Raw genomic sequence first — 9,463 nt, forward strand, 5'->3', positions numbered from 1 at the left:
TATCCTAAGGCAGTGATGGCAAACCTTTTTAGAAACATGTGCCAAATACATATTGTATTAGAATAGTTATATTGAACTTTTGATATTCGCAAATATTAATATATATGAAATGTTTGATATATATTGGCCATTAAAATAATACTAAAAATTCAAATAAATGTAAAATAAGTGTCAAATCGACAATTAAGTGTGATTGTAAAATCGACCCGAATAAAATGAAAAGCATTTAATTTTTTGTTAAAAGTGTTATAACCATATTAAACTTTTTATTTACAAGAATTTCTTCAAATCATCTACTATTAAACTGCTGTGATAGTGTCAATAATCATTACAATTACACTATACGTGATAATATTTTGCAAAACTCTAAATTTTAAATATATGATGCTAAATTCTATTTACAAACTTTTTTGCAACAAATACTGCTTATTTACTTTAAAACTATTTTCAGTGGTTTTATTAAACAAAACAAATAATAGGGAACTATAGGGTTAAGATTCAGGGTAACCCTCTTTGTTGTTTTCTATTTAGCTAAGACTCAGGGTAACTGACATTCTTTTTTCTACCTACTCCTATAAGCATTTTGGCGCATTGTGTTGAAACATAAATTTTAAATAGTGTAGAACAATAACAAATCTTTTATTATATATTAACAATTGTTAAAAATTATTGTTTATATCTTATTTTTACATGATATATGTTATTATAAAATTATATTATCTTATATATAAAATTAACATTGTCTAAATGTTAGTTACCGTACTCCTCCGAAACGGCTTTACCGATTTTTACCAAATTTTATATGCGTATTCAGTAGGTCTGGGAATCGGCTACTATCTATTTTTCATACCGCTAAAGTGATTAGGGTGTCCCTATCCAGCAAAAATATCTTTATTGCTTTAATAAAAATTTTTTTATTTTTTTGACATAAATTTTTTTATATTTTTAAAAAGAAAACTTGCTATGATATGAAAAGTTGTTGTCTATGAAAATACTGAATTCATAAAACTGCCCCCTAATTTCTGCACTATCGTTGATTCCCAAAATGCTCTCATTGACCGCGTATTTCCAGATGTACACATACAATACATAAATCATGGGTGGCTGGGAGAAAGAGCCATTAGCAGCAAAAAAAACGTGGACGTTGATGAATTAAACTTCAAGTTAGAACAGACATTGCCAGGCGACTTAATATCATACAAATCGATCGATACAGTTTGTGATACCAACGAAGTTGTAAACTATCCAGCAGAGTTTTTAAACTCACCTGATTTGCCAGGCATGCCACCACACATTTTACGACTGAAAGTTGGATCACCGATTATTTTACTTCGGAATTTGAACCCACCACGGCTATGCAATAGTACGCGATTGGTAATTAAAAAATTGATGAAAAACATTATCGAAGCCACCATTTTGAATGGCAAGTTCCGAAACGAAAAACTTTTATTGCCATGAATTCCAATGATTCTCACAGACAAGCCAATTTAATTCAAACGCGTTCAATTTCCTATTAGATTGGCATTTGCAAAGACCATCAATAAGTCACAAGGCCAAACGATGTCTGTTTGCGGTCTTATATATAAAATTTCCATGTCACAATGTTAGTTACCGTACTCCTCCGAAACGGCTTTACCGATTTTTACCAAATTTTATAGGTGTATTCAGTAGGTCTGAGAATCGGGTACTATCTATTTTTCATACCGCTAAAGTGATTAGGGAGTCCCTACCCAGCAAAAATATCCTTATTACTTTGACAAAAAATTTTTTATTTTTTTGACATAAATGTTGTTTATATTTTTGAAAAACAAAAATTTTTTTCTTAATATTTTATGTAACTACGCCAACAAGTACATCGAGCATTACATCCACTTCGTTTCTTCGTCTTCGCCTGGCATGGCAGATGGAAAATGTACTAAAATTTTTTCAAAAGATTTCACTAATGATACTATAACAAATACCGACGGATATCCAATATATCGTCGAAGAAATCCCGATAATAGGGGACAATGGCGGGTGGTGCCGTATTCGCCTCTGCTAAGCAAGACATACAATGCTCATATAAATGTTGCGTTTTGCAGTTCTGTGAAGAACATCAAATATATAAGTATGTCCATAAAGCCAGTGATATGGCTGTGTTTAGAGTAAAAACTCATTTACTAATGTAAATGCTCCTCCAATGAACAAAAACGGTGAAATTACGCTCTACCAAATTGGTCGGTACATCAGTTCCAATGAAGCTGCTTGGCGTATCTTCGGTTTTCTAATTCATGAACGGGATCCAGCAGCTGTTCAGTTAGCCATCCATCTTGAAAACGGTCAGCGTGTATTTTTCACGAACGAGACAGTGATTGATCGTGGTACAAATCCACCTAAATCTACACTCACTGCATTTTTTGAATTGTGTAATAGTACGGATGATTTTGGTGCCTTTGCAAGAACATTACTCTATTCACAAGTACCACGCTATTTCACTTGGGCTCAAACAAAAAAATGGATGCCCCGCAAGCAAGTTTCACCAGTTGATGCATGTCTCAATTTATTTAAATCGAACGCTTATTTACAGTTAATCCAAGACACACTGAGTGCTTTTATCTTCGACTGTTGTTGGTTAATGTTACTGGTCCATTATCATTATTATTATTTACATTCAATCCAAGACAATTTAAATAAATATTATTTATTATTGTAAATTAAATATAATCTATCTTATAAAAAAGAAGTTTTAAACATTTTCTCTATATAAATTTTTAAATATACAATGCACACATATTATTTTTCAATGACCGCAAAACTGTCGGTTTCCTATAAATTAACATATGCATGCTATCACATATTGCGAGTTGTGCCTGTTGTTGCCTTAAAATAATTTTATAGGAAAATTACGTCACAAGGGGTTGCTGGCGTGTTTTGCTATTGCTTATGCTTAGAAACTGATTGAAAGCATACAAAGAATACATAAAATACAAAAAAACGGGAGAATTTATGCACAATAAAAAAAGCAGAAAAACAAAAAAGAAACAACAATTTACATGTGAAGTTCATTGAGTAATTGAGGAAGAGCAACAACAAAGCAAACACAGCAAAATATGTCAAAATACGAACTGTGCCGGCTGATATGTGCTTCGCATATGAAACTCACACACATACACACACACACTTAAACATACAGCACAAGAAATAGAAAAATATCCCAAATAAAATAAATGAAAAGCATTAACTGTAAACCGAGTGACGAGCGAAATGCGCACGGAAAGCATTTTTAGTTTATCAGCAACTCAACGCCAGAAAGCAGCGGTGAAATATTGATTTTGTGATTTTGTGTTTCTCGGCGAATAGCAAAAATTTGGATTAATAATTTAATTAAATTCTATTTAAATTTTAATTGTGAATTAAATTAATTCTTTCCGGAAAAGTTCTTAAAGCAGCGAAAATTCGACGTACAAAAGGAAACATGGCTTTGGGAACTTGCATTTTGGGCAGCATTTGTGTGGGCCTTGTCTGCGCACAAATCGCACGCAGAGTTCTGCCATGGCTGTATTTGAACGTCTTTGCCCCCACTTTATTCGGGCCAAAGGTCGATTTACGCCGGCTGGGAGATTGGGCTGGTAAGTGACAAATCGAATTACTTTCGACATTTCGTTTGTGACTAATTATTATAAAAATGTGCCTCGTGTTGTTGTTGTTGTTATTGTTTACGTTGTGATAAGTGATAAGCAGTGTCGATAGAAACATTTTTCATTTGTTTGTATTTTAATAAAAAAATTGTATAATAAATGTATTCTGTTACCTGAACCTGATAGTAAAGTTTAATTTCTTAATTGCAGTTGTCACGGGCGCCACCGATGGAATTGGAAAGGCGTACGCCAAAGCGGTAAGTTTCGGTATCATTGATTTGTCAATCCACTTGAAAAAATTTAATTGACATAGAGTCTCTATAAATCTCTATGAAAGACACGACTACTCTTTCCTAGCCATCATGATTTGTCGGGAGTTTTTGGTAACATCAGTTAGCAGTAACTTGCGTCTAATTTTGTGCACTACACTGTATACCAACATAGCTTCATATTTAAGAATTTGAGGTTTAAGATTAAAATGTATTATATACATAAAATCTGCAACTACTAGACACGCCATCTAGCAAGTCTAAATCTGTATAAGAACGTCATAAAGAATGTCATAAGTCCGTTATATACAGAGTTGGCTATATAAGATAGACCCATCTAATATTTAGGTTGGGTGGGTAATATTTAGGTTTGGTTAGAATATAATAGAATAGAAAAATAAACAGGGTACCGACTTGAGACAGAGCGGAGCACCGCGACTATAATACATCAAGTTAGGTTAATATCAATATTATACATTATATGATATAGATATAAATTTAAATTGATCAAATTTATTTAACAAGAAAAAACATGAATTTATAATAGGTGAAAAAAGACTGATTCACACCAATTAAAAATTATTAAAAAAAAAACTTACAAATACTCTTAATCCAATCATTTAATTTGGTTTAAGGAGATTTATATACATCTCATTTTAAAAAATATATCGCGTAAGTGGCTACCCTTAGAATGACGTAATATACCGATTTCTTGAAATTTTCAATCGCATTTTCTAATGTATGACCCACTATAGCAGTTATTTCCTGGCGAATGTTGCCTTCAAGTTCGTCTAGTGTCTTTGACCTGTTAATATAAACCTTTCAACAATTCAGAAATATTTTTAGAATCTTTCAAATTCCTAGAAAAAAAGGGTTTGCGGTGTAAAATAGGGCTAACGTGGTGACCAGTCGAAACAACAATTTTTTAATAACAAACGAATGGAGAACAATGGATTAACTTTAAGCCCCCCGTTATCGCTAAAATTAAACTATACTAAGATATCAATGGTGGAAAAAGTTGCTATAACTTACTATGCAAGTCTTCACTAAAATCATTTGTTAATCCTAATCATATCAAAACCTGCAACTGTACAACCCTCAATCTTGACAACCAAGCTATATTGTCATTTTGATGATTTACAGTAAATAAAAAAAAAAAACTTTTGTGATAAAAGATTTGGTATTACTCTTTACAATTAATAAAATTATTGACATGCAATAGTACAGAAAACAACATCATGCTATTTATTTATCACATTCATTTACAATCTAATCTATTTTAATAATTAACTAAATGTTTAGACTTCACATTTGAATAGTACGCCGCATAATAAAAAATATTCTATATCAGTTTAACCACATCAATAGCGGTTGGAAATTTCAATCCTACCAATTAACTAAACTGTGCGAAAAGTGTTATAAAGAAAAATGTTTGACAAGGAATTAGTCTAGGATGTTCAGTCATAGTAAATAATATATAAATGTTGCTACAAGTTATCAGGAAAAGGAGTTAATCTTTCATTATAAAAAATATATTGATTACATTATATTTGATATAATGTGTACTTGAGGATATGTGTAAATATGCTTTAAACACTCCGTAATAACTTAAGGGCACTCTTGAAATTTTGTTTCATAAATAGTCTCATAAGAATTGATTAAGAAATAGACTATTCAAATAAGATTTAATAAATGCAACGGAAAGATTCATAGCCAATAAGCTTCTTTGCTCTCAGTAGAGATCAACAATGAGTTGTTCCAAATATTTGTAATTGGATCGCTTTGGACCAATTGGCCACCATTTAAGGCGGTAAACACATTATTTTTCATTTTTCGATGACAGTTTATTACAATCCACGATATATAATTTACGTGAGTATTAATCAATACTATAATCAATGTTTTAATTATTAAATTGTATATATATTATATTTTCCTTCTTATAAAAAAGCCACTGTACCTTGGTCTTTGAAAAATTATTAATTACAAAAAAAAAAAATAACTATCTAACATAATTACAATTATGAATATTATTTAAAAAATATAATAAAAACATATTAAAAACATTTAATGGTTCTAATAATTGCGAACGTATACAGTTATATGATAATTAAAATAGATTGTATAATTGCATTTACAAATAAAAAATTAGACTTCAACTATATATGGATTCAACCCAATCGCTGAACTACAAACAATTTACGATGTATAGGTAAATAATTTTATAAGTTAATGTAGTTTTTAATTGTTGTGCCCTCTCTAGAATTCAACTATCGAAAAAAAATTATAATAACTTCTACTCAAGTAATAACAACAACTCAAATATTATGAGAAAATTGTGAATTACTTAATTACTTATGCCATTTTCATTTAGTAAACTGGAGTAACTTTTTCAATCGAGATTCACTTTTAGCGCAATTTTCATGTTCGAGGGGTAAATCTCGAGTAAAATTTATAACACTCGAGATTAATTTTTAACACTCTAGATAATTTTCCAGAGTAGTAACATTACCCTGGAATTAAAAGCTGTTTTATATGACTTGACAAATAAAGTGTGATTTGATTCGATTAATGTATTTATAAAAAATATATTTGTTTACTAATACAAAAATGTTAGATTACTCTAGAAATGTTCGATTGGGCAACAAAATTTGAGAGATCGCGAGTAAATCTAAATTGAATCTTGTTTTACCAATCGAAAAAGTCATTATAATCTTTATCACAGAAATTTTGAGTGATGATATTGAGAACAACTTCTAAACAGCGTAAAAGAAATTACAATGAAAATTGACTTAAAGGGATTACATCACGCAATTAAATGACTGATTGGTAAGAAACCATGCAATAAACAACAGCTCATGGCATTATTCTTATAAGTAAAGAAAAGGAACTTAATTTACAGCGAGAATATTTCGTGAAAATCAGTAATAATGATAATACGATACATACTTCAAATCACATCCCAATATATAATGCCTAACTATAAAAACCAAGTGACCTATCTTTAAATAGAGATATTCAAAATATTCAAAAAAAAACTAATCCAACCATCTTCATATGAACTTCTAATGAATTTCTATATGCAGATCACTTAGTCAACTGGAAATATGCAAATGTTTTGAGAAGACATGTCTGTGACATGAAAATAAGGAATTATAATCAAACTTCAAGGATTAAAGAGCCTAAGTTTATTCTAAAAAAAAAAAAATATTCAATAAACATAAAAAGAAGACCTATAGACAAATTGGAAACTATGTTATGATAAGGTCCAACACCATTTTCTGTAGAGAGAGCCAAGCAAACATATTGATTGAAATAAAACGGTGCATGGAAAATTTAGAAAATATATCTATAAAAATTATTTATCGATCTGCAGAGAGCGTTTAGTACTGTTGATAAAAAAAAAATAATATTAATTATCAAACCAATAAACACGTGGGTAGTATTTGGCTCTATCATTCACACTAGTTCTAGCCGATATCATAGAAGAAGAGAAAAAGACTCTCAAAGAATCAAGAATCAAGACTTCACAGATGGCATATGTCAATCTATATCACACACCAATACTAAAAATCGCTTAATATTTAAAAATAGGCACTAAATATAGTTCAATAAAGATATTCCAAACGGCTTGATTTGACAACGAATTGGGTGCTACATTTTTCTCTACGCTATATATCTGGAAAGTTGAAATCTTGTTGGACGCTCTATATTTTCCGTTAAAATAAGTTCTAAATATTTCTCTTAAAATTACAAGAGAATTTAGAATAATTCTAAATAAGTAACAAAATTAAAGACCAATTTTATTATGACCTATTTCATTATTTTATGGATTTTTTTTATTACGAAATTATTACATTCTTCGATTAAGTGCATATAAGACAAATATGTAGAACGACTATCTTTGCATTTTTAAAAACTTAAAAAAATTAAAATAATTTTTTTTATTTTTGCTTACAATTCAGGTCTGACGGTTAGTTACCGTACATTCAAACTCGGATTTTACATAATAGCGCCCAATACTAAAAATAAGTACGTGCTAAAAATTCTAAATTAGCCCTTGAGTTCAATGAATTTTAATTAAGTAATAAATGTATGAGATTGAATTTATATAGCAAAAGTTTTAAAACTTTATATGTAATTAATTCAAAACACACAATTATTTTCGATTCGATTCATATTACTTTTGTGGTACGAAGTATATATTTGGTATTGAATTTAATTAAAAATTAAATTTATTTTGTGTTGATCCACTTAATCGCACATATCAAAATTATCTAATGAATCCAATTATTACCATGTATTATGTCAAGAAAGTTTAAAATTCGCATAAATATATTGACTATCTATATTTCTTGGCTAAAGATTCTAGCTGAGTTCGCAATAAGTTTTATCAGATAATCAGTTAATGTAGAACCCATTGCCTCTCTGTAAATAAAAAGTCTTTTGAGCTCCAGAAAGAATGGAACTGATTATCCACAGTCCACCGTATGTCGACATACATATGACATAGAAGATAAAAATTACCAGTAGTGACATATACAGAAAATGCAGGGACTTAGGAAAAAACGAGGTCTTTGAATATCGTTTTTGTTATATCGGATGTGTTTTTTAGCTGCTTGAGAACTCAAAATGATAATACAAAACAAAAATATTGTTTTTATATTAATCTGATAGAAAATTTCATGGCATTTATTTTTTGAATCTCGCTATATGACGTCAATGGTGGTATAAACATTGGCTTCCAATGCTTCAAGAATCGCTGGTTTGTCGACTTAAACCAATGGCTTAACATAGTCCCATAAAAAGTAAATGAGAGCAGTTAAAATGCACGCACGAAGGATCCAGTTAACATGACCTCTTCTGAAAATAAAGTTGTTACCAAATTGATTTTACAATAAATCGATTGTTAAGCGAGTATGTTAAGCGAGTATGTTAGGCGAATTAAACACGTATGTATGATTGCGCTATCTTGTTGGAATCAAGTATCGTCGCTGTTAAACTGATTAATTTTTAGAAATCAAAATTCAGCATGGGTCGATAGCTCAGCGCTCGCCATTCTCCCTAACGACAGCTGCTTACTCATTTCGAAATGAAGAAGGACCGATAATATCGACAGCGTGGAAACCGCACCAAACAGTTAATTGTTGTTGGTTTTAAATAGAGAAGACAATAATTAGTACAAACTGCAAGAATTGCTTGCTCACTACGCCGATTGACCGTAAAATAGACAAAGGGCTTTATAAACTTCGTCAACAGATTTATTTTTTTTTTTTCAAAGTGAATCTCAATTTGGAAGCGTTAAACGATTCATAATGATTTGCCAAACCTTACTGAATGCTTTGGTAAACTTCTTAGATCTTACTTGTTATAGCCAAGTAATATTACTATTCCGTTAACAAAGTGGAATATAACAACCATTTTATTTTATGGTGGTGTTCTTTAGGAACATGAGAGACACGAAAGCAGACTGAACCGACAAACAAAGAACCTAACGTCATTTTATTGAACTAAACCTGTTCTGTACTTTGGCGAAAGTACAGATACTGAGAAGATTCTTAATTAAAAAATTTCAGT

At 30.4% G+C, this 9,463-nt stretch overlaps 1 protein-coding gene across 1 annotated transcript in view; it reads left to right on the forward strand.

The window, feature by feature from the left end:
• Nucleotides 1–3,011: 3,011 nt before the first annotated feature.
• The window catches only part of LOC119677290 (very-long-chain 3-oxooacyl-coA reductase let-767-like), a 10,777-nt gene continuing 4,325 nt past the window's right edge, over nt 3,012–9,463 (forward strand). The window contains exons 1-2 of the mRNA XM_038088563.1: nt 3,012–3,608; nt 3,828–3,874. Coding sequence (XP_037944491.1) covers nt 3,455–3,608; nt 3,828–3,874 — 201 coding nt within the window. The 5' untranslated portion in view covers nt 3,012–3,454. The remainder of the gene's footprint in view (nt 3,609–3,827; nt 3,875–9,463) is intronic.

This window comes from Teleopsis dalmanni, chromosome 2 (assembly GCF_002237135.1).
Source record: "Teleopsis dalmanni isolate 2A chromosome 2, ASM223713v2, whole genome shotgun sequence".
Lineage (NCBI taxonomy): Eukaryota > Metazoa > Arthropoda > Insecta > Diptera > Diopsidae > Teleopsis > Teleopsis dalmanni.